General features: G+C 47.4%; 1 protein-coding gene across 1 annotated transcript; it reads left to right on the forward strand.

The window, feature by feature from the left end:
• The first annotated feature begins 68 nt into the window (after positions 1-68).
• Positions 69-16721, forward strand: PIDD1 (p53-induced death domain protein 1). The gene is made up of 16 exons (XM_042038649.1): positions 69-137; positions 1686-2056; positions 3767-4180; positions 4872-5075; positions 5934-5988; positions 6190-6391; positions 7048-7176; positions 7482-7661; positions 8254-8401; positions 9379-9514; positions 9746-9896; positions 10930-11053; positions 12172-12290; positions 12707-12814; positions 13773-13978; positions 14709-16721. Exons 2-16 carry the CDS (start codon positions 1783-1785, stop codon positions 14944-14946), a joined length of 2688 nt encoding a protein of 895 aa, XP_041894583.1. The 5' UTR covers positions 69-137; positions 1686-1782; the 3' UTR covers positions 14947-16721.
• Positions 16722-16928: the final 207 nt, after the last annotated feature.

Genomic DNA, 16928 nt, shown 5'->3' on the forward strand with positions numbered 1-16928 from the left:
CCGCTGCCTCTGGCACCTCCCCCGTCCCGTCCCGCCCCGGATCGCGGCGCCGCTCCCGAGAACTTTTCAGGAAGTGGCGGGCAGAGCCCAGCCCAGCCCAGCCCCGGCTGCTGAGTGCCCGGGGCCGGTGCGGAGGGGTGAGACAAGCGGGGCCGTGCTGAGCCGGGCGCGGGGCGCGGCTGCGGCTGCTGCCGGGGCCCGGACAGTGGGCGGGGGGGGACGGGGCCAGGGGCAGAGCGTGCTGCGGACAGCCCGGGCCCGGCTGCGGGTGGCCATGTGCGGGCTGTGTGTGTCCGTGTGCGGGGCTGTGTGTGTCCGTGTGAAACGCTGTGTGTATGTCCATGTGCGGGGCTGTGTGTGTCCGTGTGCGGGGCTGTGTGTGTCCGTGTGAAACGCTGTGTGTATGTCCATGTGCGGGGCTGTGTGTGTCCGTGTGAAACGCTGTGGGTATGTCCCTGTGCGGGGCTGTGTGTGTCCGTGTGAAAGGCTGCGTGTATGTCCATGTGCGGGGCTATGTGTCTGTGTGCAGGTGTGTGTTTTGGAGTGCCTGTGCCACCACAGGTCTGTCCATGTCTGTTGGCCCCGAGGCTGCGTCTGTGGCCTCCAGAGCTGCCCTCTGGTTCCTTCACCATTGACAGCTTTACAAAGCTGTAGCAGATTTTTCTTAAACGTGTCTGTATGGGGCTGTGTACATGTTGTGCACGATGTTTTTGTAAGAAATGCTCCCCTTTATACTAAAGCAGTAGTTTCACTTTTATCCCACTGGCACCCAGTTTCACAAACCAGGTTCAGCGAAGACTCAGCACAGTTAGTGAGCTGGCTCTGGGCTCTGCTTCCTGTTCTTCTTGTCCTTACATTTCTGTTCTTTCAGGGTGAGGCATTCCAGCTCTTTCCGGGGGTGATGCCTCCCCCAGACAGTGCCTTGGAAACATCAGTGCTGCCATGTCCCACAGGCTAACACTAAAAGCACTGCTCCTCAGGGTGTTGCTGGGGCATTTGCTTGTGTCTGCTGGCCTTGGATGTTAGAGCCGGCTTTGTTCTAATTCTGCATCACTCAAAAGAAACTTCTGTTTGCTAATTCAGTCCATGGCAGAGTTTACAAAGAGCTCCTGATATTCACACCATGAGGTAGTTTAATTGCCAAGCTCAGGAGGTGTTGCTCCTGCACCACAGACGTGCCTTTTCTAACCCCGTCCCTGGCCCTGACACGTTTTCTCTGCTGCCCTTTGTCCACTTGCTTTTATCCCATTGACACTTGGTTTCACAAACGGGCTCGATGAGGACCTGTCACAGTCTGTGAGCCACCTCTGGGCTCTGCTTCTGGCTCAGCTCTCCCTGCCCCAGTTTTCTTCTCAACTTGTAAAGCTTCCCACTAAGGCATCTTGAAATCTGCATTAGGCATAGGCATTTACATTTACATCTTTTAAAGTTAATATTGGTCTTTATTCTGGTGGTGCATAATTGCTCCATTCCCTGCTGAGATGTTGGCTGGAAAAATTCAGAGGTTTTCTTTAGTAGGGGAAGCCTCTGTGACATCTGTCACGCTGCATTTCTGTGCTCTCTGCCTCCAAAGCTTTCAGTAACATGCGTGTAATCTTTCCTACCATCTTGCTGTGATTATAAACTTTCCAGCCACTCTGGACTGGGGCAGGAGGCCTTCATAGTGCACTTGTGTTCTCTTTCAGAACCATCTTTCCTCCTCTCCTTGTCCCAGCTGCCTTGTGGTGCCGCCAGTGCCTGCCTGCCTGGCAAGTCAGAGCATGTCTGGACCCTGTGGATGAGATGCAGAAGATGGCAGAGCTGCTGGGGCTCAGGGATGAGTGTGGGGAGGGGACTTCGGGGGCTCCTGCCCTTGCTGGCTCCTGCCTTGCGGACAACAGACTGAACCTGGATGTTTATCCTGACGGCTGTCGCCGTTTCCTCCAGCTGTTCAAGGAGCAACAGAGAGAAGTGGTCCAGGTCGAGTTCCTCCGGCTCAGCAGCAACGATTGCCTCCTTGACACCACACTGGGCAGCCTTCCTCATCTGAAGCACCTGAAATCCCTGGTGCTTAAAGGTAAATTCTGGGGCCCATCACCATCCAACTTTTCTAGGCTCAGATTTTTTGTTAATCCTCTCTCCACATCTGCAGGACAAACTGCCCTTGGAAGTGTTTTGTTCCAGTGCCCCTTACCTCAGCTTTGGCTCAGCCTTGCTCAGAGCTGAATGCAGATTGCAACAAGATACAGCTTCTAGACTCTTACTTCCTCCCTTTGTTTCTACAGCTGCCTGGGGACCGGGTTTTTTTGGACTCTGGTTGGATTGATGTTGCAGAATTTTCTATAGCCGTTCTCTAGAAGAAGAGCATTTTTTTGCAGTTATGCAAGAAGAGGGGGATTGAAAGGTGTTGAATCTTTTGGTAAATGTTCAGCCCCTCTTTCATTTTTGGGAGTGTAATAAGCTGTCTTTGCTGTGTTTCCATCTGAATCCTTGCTTAATTGTTGCTTAGTGATTGTAGGTTTAGCAGAGTTCAAGACAGACCAGAAGAGGCTGATCAACATTTTATCTAAAGTAGGACACAGGGTGTGCATGTAATTCAAAGTATAACAACTGTTAGCATTATAAATATTAGATCATTCTTTGACTGTCTCATCTATTTATTGTGGGAGGATCTCAATACAGTTTGTATAATTTCTGTATCAGACTGAATCATTTGCTCTTTGGGAGGTAGAATTTTAAAAATAAATGAGAAAAAAAGGGGGAGTCTGGGGGCAGAATTCAGGGTTCTAGCTGAAAACTGAAAAGTCTGAGGTTTGTTTCTATATCTGTCACCAATTTCTCATGTGAGTAACTTGATTTGTCCTTTCCCCCATTAGTAAGATGGCAATAACAGCAGTACCTTTTATCAGTCTTGTTTTGTGAGATGTACACACACCCTGAGCATCCTGAAGTGCAATAAAGTAGTTCACTAAGGTCTTATGTACAAAGTGCAATGTGCCTGTTAGTTTGGTTGTTCTCATTTTGTACTATTATGGAGCATAAAAAAATGTTTGGTGCCCTCTGCTGTATATGGATATAAATAGAAAACAGTGGAGAGGGTCTATGAAACAATGAACAAGTGGAAAAGTTTGGAAGTGTCCTTTTGTTTGCTCAAATTATTTTCCATGGGTGCAGCCCTTCTCCTATTTGAGTGTCACAAGCTGGGGTAGGGAACTTGCATTCTTCCCTCTCTGTGCTATCTGGTCTACAAAATACTGAATTACCTACTTTTCCCCCACATTTTCATTGCTTTCCTCATGTCTGCCCTCCAGTCTTGCAAGGCAGATCACAGTCCTCAGGGCTGTTTGCTTCTCAACAGCATGGACAAAGCCTTGAGGGCAAGGACTGTTTCCTTGATCCATAAAGTGTTGTGTGTTGGCCACTGGTAGTGGGGAAGGAGAGTGGGAGGCTTGGAGGTATATGGGCCACCCTGCTGAAGGGTGGTAAACGTATGGGGTGGCCTGGCTCATTCTGAGCTTTGACTCCACGTGTGTTTAGCAGAGCTGTACTGGTTCGCTGTGGCATCTCCTGATTTCGTAACAGGTCTTCACCATTACACCCCTTTCACTGATCAGGAAACTGAGGCACGGAGCAGAAAACTCACTTCTCGGAGTACTTTATGATTAGTACTGCTCATTGTGATCAGTAACTCTCCATCTTGTGGACCTCTGTGCTAAGGAGTCTCACAAGAGGCTGGTGAGCTCTCCTGGTAGCACACTGACCTCCTCCTCCACTTCCCTGCATCCAGGTGGCCATGCTAGAGATGAGTTTGGTTCCTATCAGCAAGGCTCCCTGACAAGCTTGCCACCAGACTTTGGGAACCTGAGGTGTCTCACCCACCTGGATCTCAGCTTCAATAGATTCTCCACCTTGCCAAGCTGCATTCTCCACCTCCCCAGCCTCCGTGTGCTCCTGGTGAGCCACAACAGCCTGGTGACACTTCCTGAGGATTTTGGCTGTCTGAGCAAACTGACTTTCTTCTCTGCAATGAAAAACCAGCTGAAAGACTTACCTCGGAGCATTGGGGAGCTGTCAATGCTGCAGGATCTGGATCTCTCAGAAAATGCTTTGGAATTGCTGCCCGAAGAAGTTGGGAATCTGCACAACTGCACAGAGCTGGATCTCTCTGGGAATCGCTTATCAAGCATCCCAGACTCCCTAGGTATGTATTTTATTTGGGAAGAGAAGGACATGGGCTTGCCAAGCTTTTGGTACAGCCTCGGACCTGTGAGACCCTTGGTCTCTGTCCCCAGAGTTGTTAGCATAATCCATGTTACATTGGAGCCAAATGGAAGGGGTAGCCAGAAGGATCATGTTAGGTTCAGTCAGTGCCTTTGAGCATTAACATCTCTCTGGACCACAGTTTCTGTTTCTGTGGACCAACGACACTGCTGAGATCTCAATACAATTTACAATGACTGAGGATCTGGCCTGGCTGGTTTTGGGTAGCACCTGGGATTGGTAACAGAAGAGCTGAGGTTTGATGGGATGCAAATCTCGGCTTGAAATCACACTGTCCAGTGTGGACTAGTCCACAGAACCAGGCTCTGACTTCTGTTGCCCAGCTTCCTGGGTCCTGTATTGCTTTGTGACCGAGGTTGTTTTTGATGCTGTTACAGAAGTGTCCTACTTGTAGCGGGGTGCTGAAAAGCAGAGGACAGAGGAGGCTGTGCTGCCTCTCAGCTAATTCCTTGCACTCCTTTATTTAATGAACTAAAGAGATGTTAGGCTTTTGTGCTTTTCCCTCATTATGTGTGTGTTTACATGGGCTGAGGAGAGAGGGGAGTTAGAGCTGACGTGCAATGCAATTAACAGCATGGATGGGGGGGGTCACTTCTTGTTCTAACCTGCAGCCAATTTGAAGTCTCTGCGTCGGCTGCATCTCCACAGCAATCTCCTGGTGACAGTCCCTGCCTCGCTTGCCAGCCTGCCCAACTTGTCCAGACTTGATCTGCAGAACAACTGCCTCCGTGCCATCCCTGCTGAGATCCAGGCCTTGCCATTCGTGCACGTCCGAGGCAATCCCTTGGGAGAAGCTGAACCATCCCCGCAGGCTGGTAATTGCAAGGCTTCTGTTGCTGTGTGTTCTGCCCAGCTGTTCCCTCACTCAGCCCAGCATGGTGTAGATGGGTTTGGATTAGAGAAGACAAGCAGGGGGGAATCAGATCAGCATTTATTTGTCTGGAATAATTATTAAGTTGTAAGGATACAGACAGTACTAGTTATGTGTTTATGAGGCCTATCCCAGTCTGAAGGGTTCAGTGGTCCTTGGAATTGGGCTTTCTTGGTAGGGTTTTACAGTGGAAGTGAAAATGGGATTCGCAGGAAATAGATCAGGAGAGGTCTCTGAAGGGGTCCAGCCTTTTTAGCAGAGGTGAGCACCAGTTCCTGGACTTGTTGCATGGCCCGAAGGCTGTGGTGGCTCATGCTGGAACCTCAAAGAGCAGCAATGGGTAATTCTGCTGTGCAGTTACCTCCTGCTTTCCTGAGGTTCACAGGCTGCTGAGGAGCAGCTCTTTGTCCAAGAGGAAGGTGCTGAATGAACAGGAATCTGAGCAGGGTTTCCCAGTGATGCTCATGTTCACAAGAGCAAGCACTGATTCCCAGGGGTGGCCCCAGGCAATCAAACATGCCCCTGAGAGCTGCAGGGGTGGTAGACCAAAATATTTTCTAATTCCTTTTGCTTCTGAGTTTCCCTGGGGAAGAGCCAGTATTTTCAGTACGTCTTGGGTCCTCGAGGCCTCTCACTATCCTCATGCTGCAATGTATTCTGGAGCCCACTGTGGTGTCACCAGGATTCCATTAGTGACTTCTGTCAGATTAGGATTAAGCCAAAACTGTTCAGCCTTTCTTGTCTGCCTTGGTTTAAGTAACTGCTATCTCCTCCTCCTACCCAAATCTTCTTATTGCCACAGAAAAGTCCAGTACCAGAAGGCTACAAAGACTCTTCCTTGCATCAGGAGAGGGCAGGTAAGCCTCTGTTACTAAGAATTTGTGTAACTGTGGTGTAACAAGGTCCCAGACAAGATTGATGTGTGGTGGGTACTGCAGGAATGTATAAGAGCCTATAGTCTCAGTAGGCCAGTCAAACACAAGTATGAGATTCTTCTGTTGATTTTTGGAGGGCTGAAGTTATTGCAGTGTCATACATTCATGCATTTCTTCTGGAAGCTTTACTGTCACCTCTGAAGGCTGCAAAGTGGTCCTGGCCTGTGGCATCCATTTCTACTTTCCTCCGGGGGCTGCCTCTGGTCCTCTGCAGATCTACTTCCGATCCCTCACGCCAGATCCTCAGTGGGTAAAGCTGAGACACCATGATGTCCTGCTGAGTAGAGTCCTGGAGCTGCAGCCTCATGGGGTCCAATTCCAGCAGGTGAGGATACACCCTGGTCACCTCCTGATGAATCTGCCCTTGCAGTAGCTCAGTACAGTCTTCTGAGAGTGCCTTTTGGGACCTGTGAGACAGTTGCCCCCATCCCTGCTGCCTTTAAGTAGCTGCAGGACCACCTCTCAAAGAAGCCCTGCTGCAGAGAATCAGAAAGGACACAGCCAGCTTCTCTGGTGCTGTGCTAGCCTGGCACCTTTGCCTTCCCCACTGCTTCTAATTGAGCTGAGCTGTAACCTTTATCACTCACACCCCCCCTACTATACCAGAGGATAAGTCCAGCACCTGGCCTTATCAATGAGAATGGTTTGCATCCTTCTCTAAAGTCTGATTGTGTGCTTTGCATTCGCTGGGGAGTGGTTACACCACCAGCCCCATCACAGCTGACAGCAGCTCACTGCAAAAGTTGCTTTGCCCTTTCTGCTCAGAAGCTGCTGAACTTTTCCTGCCATCACAGTTCATAGCAGACCTGACATTTCCTGTCACCTCCCTGGAGGCTGCAGTGGAGAGCAGGTTCTTTGATTCCCTGCATACAGGCCATGCTCTGCCCTCCCTCTTCTTGTCTGCCTAGGAAGTCACGGAGCAGAGCTGGGCTTGGTTTTATCCTTTCCATTGGGTATCTCACAGGAATGCTTTTTTGCCAGGAGGTGCAGATCTGGATGCCATATATCTCCCCTCAAACCCCTCACCAGCATGAGGTGGTAGTTCGAACCTTCAGCAGGCAGAGCTGGAGTGATCTGAGAACGAGAGTGAAGCAGAAGAGAAAGTCAAAGGTGAGCAGATTGAAATTGCCAGTGACACAATTCCTTTTCCCCTCTTTGGTTTTGCTCAGCCAAGAGTGAACCCATTTGAAACGTCTCATGAGCTGTGTTTTGACCAGGTGCTATAAAAAGTAGTGGATTTGAGCTCCAGGTTTCCTCTCTCACATGGAGGTGTGTCTCCTGAAGTTGATGAGTTGCAGCCTGCCATGCTTCATCCCTGATCTAGTACTTTCTTCTGCTTGGCTGGTAGTCATTTTCCTGTCTTTATTGTATTAAGTTATATGCCTATATATTTCCTTCCCTGTCTTCTGTTACAGAAGTGGGTGGCCCACTGTTGTGTCCTTCACTTCTCTTGGTTCCTTGTTGTGTCTCGACTTGTGCAAAATGAATGCAGAGTGCCAGCAGAGGGGACATTGCTCTTCTCCAGTGTGGATCCAAACATCAAAGTGATCTTTCCTCCTGGAGTCACCAAAGAGCCTCGTAGTGTCAAGCTGCAGGTATGCAAGCTTTAAAAAACAAGCTTTGGTGAGCTCAGGTGCTGTCTCATGCCCAGTACAGAACTGAACAGAGATGTCTGCCCTAGGATAATTCGTGTCTAGACGCAGTTGCTTCATGGGCTGACCCATCTCAGATCACCTTCTCTCTTACCTTCCCTGCCTGCAACATGGGCCAGGCTCCATGCTGCCCTGTGTGGGAAAGGGACCTCCAGCAGATCAGCAGGTAGCTGCTAGGAAGGGAACACAAGAAGATTTTGCCTCTTCTTCCCTTGCGAAACTGACCCTAGCAAACCAGCTCAGTGAGAACTGGGGGTGGTGGGGGAATCTAATGTAGATCCAATTCTAAAATCATCCCACTGAAATTAATTGTTCCGTAGAGTTGCTAGATAACTCTAAATGCTCTTGTAATACCTTAGTCCATCTCAGCTTGACAGGTTGCCAGACTTCAGCCAAAGTTCACTGTGCTTTATTTCTCAACGGGCCCTGCAGCAAGAGCAGCATTTGCCTGCTGGGTGCTTGAGGAACTGAGTGGCAGTGTGGGAATTTGGTGCCTGACTTCTCTGCTGCTCACTGTGCTGTCTGCCACATCCAGGTGCTGCCAGTCTCTGCAGAAGAGATACAGGAAATCACAGCCAATGCAGGGTGCAGAGCCAGTCCCCTGCTCTACCTCTCCCAGGACTCCACGGTGGATTTTCTCAAGCCAGTGAGAATTCAGCTGCCCCTTCCACCCGGGGTCACAGGTCAGCTTATTCCCAAAATTGACGAAGAGAAATGCCATATTTGGAAAACCACAAATGGCAAGAGAGAATTTTGTTTGCCTCTCCTCTTGTTACCTAAAGCTTGCTGCTTTTCCTGCAGGAACAGCAAGGTGTGTCTGCTGAGTGTGTGGTGGTGCAGAGCGGTGGGAGCTGAAGGTAGTTCAGGTCCATCAGATCAGTGCTGGGGTTCACAGACCAGACAAGCTGGGAGATACACAAGCCAAATGTGTATTTAAACTGCTGGTTTTAGTGTGGCATATGGGAGAGGCACTCCTGCCCACTGAGGACATGCTTTGTAAAGGGGTTTTGATTCAAGATTGGGAGTAGCTTGAAGCAGGAAATAAACATGCTGCCTCTAGGGCCCTGCCTTCTCTTTTCTTTGCTCACGAGTCCGGTGCTGAGCCACTGCAGTTAAAAATGTATGATCGTATGCTAAGCCATATCTCGCTCTGGAAACTGCTAAAAACAGCCTCAGTCATGCCAGGGATTCCTGTTTGGAAGTACCCTGAGTCTCCTAACTCCTATTTTCTCTGACCTCTCCTGGCTTTCTTGTGAAGAAATACATGGCCTTCATTATAACACTACCTGGTATTTGTATGTCTGGAGTACATCAGAATTGAAAAGTCTGTGAGATGTACATTAGAAAGAGATAGAACTTAATTAATTAACCCTAGATTTTAGTGATGAGAATTGTCTAATGAATCTGTTGGTGGGAATCAGGACACTATGATTTTAAGTCTGCATATTTTGCTAGAATATCCCAAAAGCAATGGGATAGCCTGGTCCTTTTATTGCTGCTCTTCCTTGACCAAAGTTCAGTCCTGGATGCTGAAGAGAAAGCCATGAACCCTTATTGGTGGCTTTAAAAAGTAAATCACGCGAACCTGTGGCTGGGTTTGTAAAGCCATGAATAAAGCCTTCTGCTGCATATAGCATCTCTTGATCATTGGTGTCTTTAGGGCTAAATTTGGATCCGTCAAGGCTGCATATTCTCCATGGTGACCTGGAGGGCCAAACCTGGAACGACATTACCAGTGAGGTGGTGCTGGAATTCACCCATCTTTATGCAGTGTTTGAAGTCACTCACTTCTCCTGGTAAGTGCAGGATTAGTCCTGAGGAAAATATGGGATGTTCCTCTGCCTTGCTTCTCCCACACTCTGACCAGAGGCCCTGACATTAACTCTGTCTGTTCCCTTTTCCCTTTGCAAGTCAGGCCCAGCTTAGCACTTTGTCTCTACCCGTCATTCCTTACAGCTGTGTGGGTGTGACACTGGCATCTTTCTCTGGGCAGGGTTCCTCCTTTTATCTTAATTCCTTGTTTCCAGGTACTGGCTGTGGTACACCACCAAGACCTACATTGGAGGCATTGCCAGGAAGGTCTATGAGCGGCTGCGTCTGTACCAGGTGAACTTCATTGCGCTGCAGCGGAAGAAGGATCCTGAGCAGGTCCTGCTACAGTGTGTCCCCAAGCACAAGGTCTGGTCTGGTCTGCACTGCCTTGCTCCTGAGCGTCCCGAGCTTCTCTTTGTAGGATGTAAAGGCAGCAGTGCACTGAATGGTCCTGTTCACTGCCCCAGAGTCATGGCTGGGGTATGCTGTCACCTCACTCTTGGTGGTGTGATTCTGACTCACAGGGCGCTGGGGGGAGAAAAAACCTCATTCCATGCAGTGGTAAATGCATTGATTTCCTCCCCTGCAAACCCTAAGGACTGGGCTGCTAAGATCAGCTGAGCCACAGTTACTGGCCATGTATGTGCTGTTATCATCCAGCAAACATGAGGCAAAACGTGTTGGCTTAAATTTAAGTCAAAGTTTGCACGTCATGTGTCTGACATGGGCTAGTGGTGTGGGCAGCAGCACTGCTTTGTTTTCAGCTTGAGTGGTTAGAAATGGTACTTTTCCTGATGTTCTGTTCACAGTTCAAGCACTGGAACAGAACATATGAGCACTCCTTAATCTACTTCAGTGCAACATCAGGTTAGTTTACGCTATGAGTGTGAGCTAATCTGGCTGACTTTGTCAAGAAGGAGATGGGAAGTGCTCACACATTCTTTTCTGCTGCCTCTTCCTAGGGGTATCAGCCCTCAGCAGTCCCGCTTCAGATTAGTGTGGAGAATGTGTCCCTTGGCAGGCAGTGCAGCTTGGTGAAGTGAGGGTTATTTTATCAGACTGCCACTACTGGGCTGCATATCCAGCTCTGCATAATCCTCTGCTCTGGTTGCTCCTTCTTGTGTACTTTTGCAGAGAAAATGTATTTGAACAGTGAGTGGGTTATGGTAGCAAGTAAATCCCTCCTTGTCTTTGATGTTAAAAAGACCTGTTAAAAAGATAGAGGCATTACTGAAAATGCTTTTTTAATGGGTGTTTGTTCATTTGTTTACATCCTTTTCGTGTAAAAGGATGTAAACCCTGTTGAAGGTGAGAGGAACATCATGGATGTAGAAACATGGGTCGGGGGACTGATGCACTTCAGACCAAACACAGGGTGCTGTGCTGTCATCCTTGCCAGGTTGACCCAGTGCTGAAGAAGCTGCAGGACCGCTATCGAGGACCTGAGCCATCCGACATGGTGGAGATGTTTGAGGGAGAGCAGTTTTTTGCAGCTTTTGAGCGAGGCATCAGCATTGATATGGGTATGGCAGTATTGGGCTCGTTCTGCTCCTACCTACCTCTTGTCCTCCTCTGGCCCTAGACATGTTTCTGCTGTGGGTTGTACTCCTCCGTGGCGTTCCTCTCCGTCTCCAGCTCTCCCACTACTCACAGCAGCCAGCCCCTGGGCATTGAACTTGCCACATTCTCTGGTCACACAAGTTTTCTGTTGACTTTTCCTTATGAAAGTGCTGTTTGCAGACTTTGATTTCTTCTCATGCTCTTGTAAACCTGCAGAGGGCAATAGCCAGGGTTTATTTTATGACTGATCTGCTTCTGTAGCCAGCTATGCTCTTTTCCTGGCATCTTAGATACCACACTGAAATTCCAGTGATGATCTAGTTAGTGTTGCCCATTTCTGAGAGAACACATATAAAGCTTTTTATTTTTTGAGAAAGTATTTCTGAAATAATTCAGAGCAAAGAATTCCTCCTATTAGAAGAGAAGGAAAGAGGGAACAGGACGAAAACTCAAGATTATGTTTTATGTCCCAACATGTCCGGACAGCTGTCAAATGAGCCATTTTCTGCAAAACCTGAACACACAGCTCAGTTTCATTGGTGTAAATTAAATGAAATTTAAAGTGCACTGGTCTTTCAGTGGAGTTCGTGAGGCCAGAGTCAGTCTCTCTGTCCTGATTTAGGCTGGACTCTAAGCTAATTTCCAGAGACATACATACATGAATGTTGTACCTGATTATATTTTTTCTCTTTAGCTCTATTCTGCACCCCTGCAGAAATGGTGAAGAGATAGGTGACCTGTTTTTGTGCTTTACAGGGTACTATTGCAGTTGATTCTGCCCTCCAAGGGATAGAACTGAGATGGAAAGGAGGTGCCAAGGAGGGACTTGACTCCATGTGTCATCCTGCCTTGCCTTCCATTCTTGAACATGATCTCTACCTTGTGGTCATTCTCTTTTTTCACCTATGGGATCTGCTTTCTCCACAGTCAGTGTTTTCTGCTTTCCTCACTGGGGAAGGGAGGGTTGCAATTCTTTCAGCCACGAGCATGGAGGCTGCTAGTGGATGATAGGCTGTTGGACAGGCTCCAAAAGCTGCACGCTTTTCTCCACAAGTTGAATGCTTCCTGCTTCTCTGCACAGATCGCCCCGACTGTGTGGATGGACGTCTCTCGTTTATTTTTTACTCTCACTTGAAGAACATGAAGGAAATCTATGTGACCTCCCCTGTGGACAGAAAAGGCCAAGCTGTAAAAGGCCAGGTGAACAACCAGTTACACTGACTTCTTGTTTCCTCCTTCATCATTGCTTTTCCAGTACTCCTCATAATAATCTCTGAGTGCTGGGTATGACTCTTTTCCTACCCTCTTTCTCTGGCATTGTATTTCACTGACTAAAATCTGAATAATCAAGAAGTGTAATCTCATAAGATCACTCATCACTTAACTGTCTGACTTACATTCCTGCCATTAATTTTTGGGGTGTTGGGAGAAAGTCCAGCCTTTTTAGCAGAACCTCAGTGCTCCTCCCAGTTACACCTAATTGAGGCCATATTTGTGGGCTAAGGATAGATGAGAATGCTGAATTAATTCTTTCCCAGATGGAAAAGACATGGTCCCAGTAGGCTGGGCCACTGTCCTTGAATCAGAGTCTCACTGCATGCTTTCTCTTTGCAAAGGTCTCTTTCTACCGAGGGGCAGTTCCAGACAGCATCCCTGAAGATGCCAGCAGGAGGAGGAAAGGTCCAGACTCCCTCTGGCTCGCTACTCTGCCCATCAAACTGCCTGTGAGTTGTCTCCTACAGAAAAATTAATCTAGATGGGGTAAGAGCATGGCCTTCCTGCTCAGCTAATTTTGTTTTCCTGCATGAGAAGGCATGTAATGAATGATCACAAGAAATAGCTGCCCAGCCATGTCATGGTAGAGATTTTTCACTCCCTGTGAGTGAGCTCTTCTGAAATGAGAACATGAAGAGCTGGGAGTGGTCTCCATCTCTCCTGCTCATCTTGCCTGTCGAGCACAGGCTTGTTGGATGGGTGTTCAGAGAGGGTGGATCCTTAGAATGAATGAGGCTGTAGTACACAAAGAAGCTTGCTGTAATTAAGGGAAGTGTCTGTTTTGCTTATAAATTTCTTAGTCACACAGCTCATGCAGCAGGAAAAAAGAAAGGAATGGGATGAGGTAGTTATGCTGGATTTGAGCATAGACATTGAGTGTAGGTATTCTGGTGTGAGCTTTAAAGGCTAGGCTGGATGTTACAGTGAGAAATGCAACTTTTACTTATGGAATTTAAGTGACATTTGAGCAGCCTAAAACAATAAATACCTTGGTAGGCTGAATGCTTCCCTTCCAATCACGTGCTGTGATCTCACATCCTGTTCTGACACACGCAGTCTCAGCTACAAACCTAGGCTAAGTGTCCTCTTACTGCTGAGGCAAATATACTTCAGGGACGTGGCTTATTTTAAACTGCTCTGTAAATGCAGGAAAGGAAATTTCCGGTGTGAGCTATAACTATGAGCACTATGGTTTGATATTTTCCTGAGGCACTGAGCAGTGCTGGTCACTGCCAGTGTGAGTCCTCCTTGCTTCTTACAGCCTGTACCTTCAGCCCCAAGAACTTCCTTTCTCCCCAGCAAAAGGAAGGAAATTTCACTGTGGAGACTGAGTGGCCACACACTGTCTTTTATGAAAACCGATGGTAGAGGAAAGAACATTCATTCTCTCTCTTCTTTGTGACGCAGCAACTGAAACCCCGCTGGGATGAGAACCCCAGTCCCCTGTACAGCTTCTCCTTCCCTCCCTTGAACCTGGGCAATGCTGAGACCGGGTACCTGACACAGGCAAACCTGCTGAGCATTGCCAGGCGCGTGGGAGCTGACTGGCAGAGCATCGGCCTCAACCTGGGCCTGACCTACCAGCAGATTGAGCGCATAGGATACAATAACAGGTGAGATAGGACACAGTAATCAACAGTGATGCATTATATCTGTCTGTCCATCTATCTGCAGTGTAATAGTATAAATCAGTGCTTGGCTGGTTGAAAGTTCTTCCACTGTAATTGTTTCACTGGATAAAAGAGGGGTTGACTAATGGTTCTTCTGAAAATAATACCTTTTATAATGGGAAACTGGTTATTTTCTCTTGCCATTATAAAACAAAGCTTTTTTGTTTGAAAAACAAAATTGGGAAATAACAAACCTGATGAGCTTTGTATTTCAGCTGAGTTGCATTCCTGTTTTGTTCTGTGATCAGATTCCTGGCCAGACTCCATCTCGTACAATGAGAAATGATCTATGGCTTTAATTGTGAATATCATCGTTATTCAAAAAGAGCTTGTTGTACATCATGGGACACATGCAGCCTGGCCAAAAAGCCAAAGCAGTAGGAGAGAATTAGACTTGTTACGATCAAGCTACTGTTCCTGTGAGGAAATTATATTCAAAAGCAGAATGCCTTAATTTGATATTTCCATTAGGAAAATATTTTATAGAGAAACGTTCATGCAGGAACTGCAACTCCAGTATGCTGGGTGGGGAAGAGGCAGGCCCACTGAGAGCTTTGTGTGTCTGGATGGCTTCTTTAAGGCTCTAGTCATGGGTGGGGACTTAGGTAAGGCCTCTTTGGTTTGCTACTCAGCAGAGTGTGTTGGTTACTTCTGTCCTTCCTCTTTTCTTCAGAGAGGACCTCAATAAGCAGATCCTGGACATGCTTTTCTCATGGGCTCAGCAAAACTCAGAGGATCCTGACTGTGTGAGCAAGCTGATTACAGCCATGAAAGAGAGTGGCCGGCAGGACATCGCTGATGAGGTTGAAGCCATCATTGAGCTGGGGCGGCAGAAATACAGCGAGTCCATCCGCCGGGTGGGCCTGGAGCAGGAGAGCAGCACTGAGGACTCTGCAATAGCTATGATGTAGCACCTAGCAGAGACAAGTGGGGTTTGTATGGGACCCTCCTTGTACCCAGAGTCATGGTGCCTGGGGGCTGCTCCCTGCTCAAAGGCCAGTGTCTTCCTGAGGAGCTGGGCGTTGATTCTCTCTGGTCTGTACTCACATGCCACTTCTGCCGGTCCCAGGAAGTTTAGGGTGTACTTGTGAACCTTTTTTCTACTTCTACTTCACGACCTTGAGCTTTAGCTTTCAGAAACATGGAGAAATTTAGAGACTGAAGTGTCCGTCTGTCAGCTGAGTAGTGGCTTAAGTAGTGTTTGATGAATTAGTACTCATGTTACATGTATTTCTTTATAACTTATTCCTGAAACTGTATTCTGCTGGAAACACTTGGTGTGAGCATTTGTGGGTCCATTTGTGCTACAGTGCTTGATGGGAGAGTGGAGGTGTAGTCATGTTATGAAGGCCTGTGATGTGGTGGGGACTGCTCAGCCATTTCTGTTAATGATGGGTTCTGCTCACATGAAAATGTGAACTGTATTCCCCATGAAAATGTTTTCTATTTTTTTCCAAATCTCTTCCAGTTCCCTTTAGTCCAAACAAAACCTAAGTATTTCTGGGGAAGAAAGAAGAAACCGATTTCTAGAAAATTGCTCTTTTTTTATGTTTTGCTCCAAAAGCTGTCACAAAACAAATAGGCTGCTGCACCTGCAAGCACCTTTTTAGATGAGACCTACATACTGCTGATCTTTGGCAAAGTTCCAGTTTTAGTTTATAAGAAAAAGTAAAAATCCATGACCTGTTCTGGGAGAGACTGATGTAAGTGAAATTAAAATTTCCCTTGCAGTTTCCAAGGGGTAGTCCTCACATCCTCCCAGTAAAATCAGACTGTGTGGTAGTGAAGGTGTGACCCCTCCTGAAGTTTGGTGAAAAGCATGACTTAAATTTACATTTTAAAATCTGGTCTGACCAGCTGTGAAATAAGGCACTGTTGTGGGTTTGGCATGAACCGTGCTGAGCTAACTTCCCAGTTTTTCAGCCTGAATATCTTGTATAAGGCTGAAAGCATTTACTGCTTTTTTGCTGCTTAATCATTGTTACTGAGGTGCCCTTCTCTTCCTGTTCCCCATCTCATAATGGCCCTCAGTTAATGACCCACTAATGACAGTGGAAAATTACATGCAAGCTTTTTGAAAGACTACTGTCACCTCAGTAAATTCAACTCTTTCAAGACAGGTTTGAACTCAGCGTAAGTCTCTAAGCATTACTTAAAGGACTGTTCTCAGTCTGAAGAAACAAAAGTGTGTTTAAAAATGCCAGGTTGCAGCACCCAAAGTCAATGTGCAGTTGCAGGTTGGATAAATCCTGGCATTTTCTTCCCCTTGTGAAGAATCATCGGTGGCTTCCCTGATGCTGCTTCAGGCCTGCCATCAGTATTATTGAAAGAGAGGCACAAAATCGTTCTGCTTTTTTTCTCATTTAAGGCAGTTCTAACATCTCAGGCTACAGAGTGCTTACTGTCTAGTGCAGAGCACTGGATAAATACGTGCAGACTTGAGTTGTCACCTTGGGCCAAGGGACTTCCTCGGGTCTGGTTTCTTAGGTTGTGCTGCCCTCGAGTCTCATGTTGGGTTCAAGTCAGCAGTTCTCTTTTGAATGTACATTTTCTCTTGTATTCTCTGTTACATGTTATTGTTTGTAATTTTCATGGATACCAACAAGGTATTTGTTCTTCAGTTTTGGAGAGATGCATTTGAGCATATTGCTCTCATTGGGAATAAAATCAGCACTTGACTGTTTCACAGCATGGTCTGCTATTCCATAAATGCCTTGAGTTAGATGGAGACTGATCCCTTTAAACCTGCTGGCAGGAGGACACCGGTGAGCTTGGCTGTGCTGTGCAGAAATGGGAGAACAGCTCCTGTTTGGATAGTGGCAGCTGCAAAGACACAACAAACTTCAGCTGGGTTAATGGTGTCCCTGGAGGGTGGCTTTGCTGCAGTGGGACT

The sequence above is a fragment of the Corvus kubaryi genome, unplaced genomic scaffold (genome assembly GCF_017639235.1).
Source record: "Corvus kubaryi isolate FWS band 111438036 unplaced genomic scaffold, C.kubaryi_AGA036_p1.0 37392, whole genome shotgun sequence".
Taxonomy (NCBI): Eukaryota; Metazoa; Chordata; class Aves; order Passeriformes; family Corvidae; genus Corvus; species Corvus kubaryi.

Coding starts and splice junctions, on each gene's coding strand:
- PIDD1 (XM_042038649.1), top strand. CDS start 1,783: ATGCAGAAGATGGCAGAGCTGCTGGGGCTCAGGGATGAGTGTGGGGAG. Junction 5,989..6,189: donor CTTGCATCAGGAGAGGGCAG/GTAAGCCTCTGT, acceptor TTCTTCTGGAAG/CTTTACTGTCACCTCTGAAG. Junction 7,177..7,481: donor AGCAGAAGAGAAAGTCAAAG/GTGAGCAGATTG, acceptor CTTCTGTTACAG/AAGTGGGTGGCCCACTGTTG.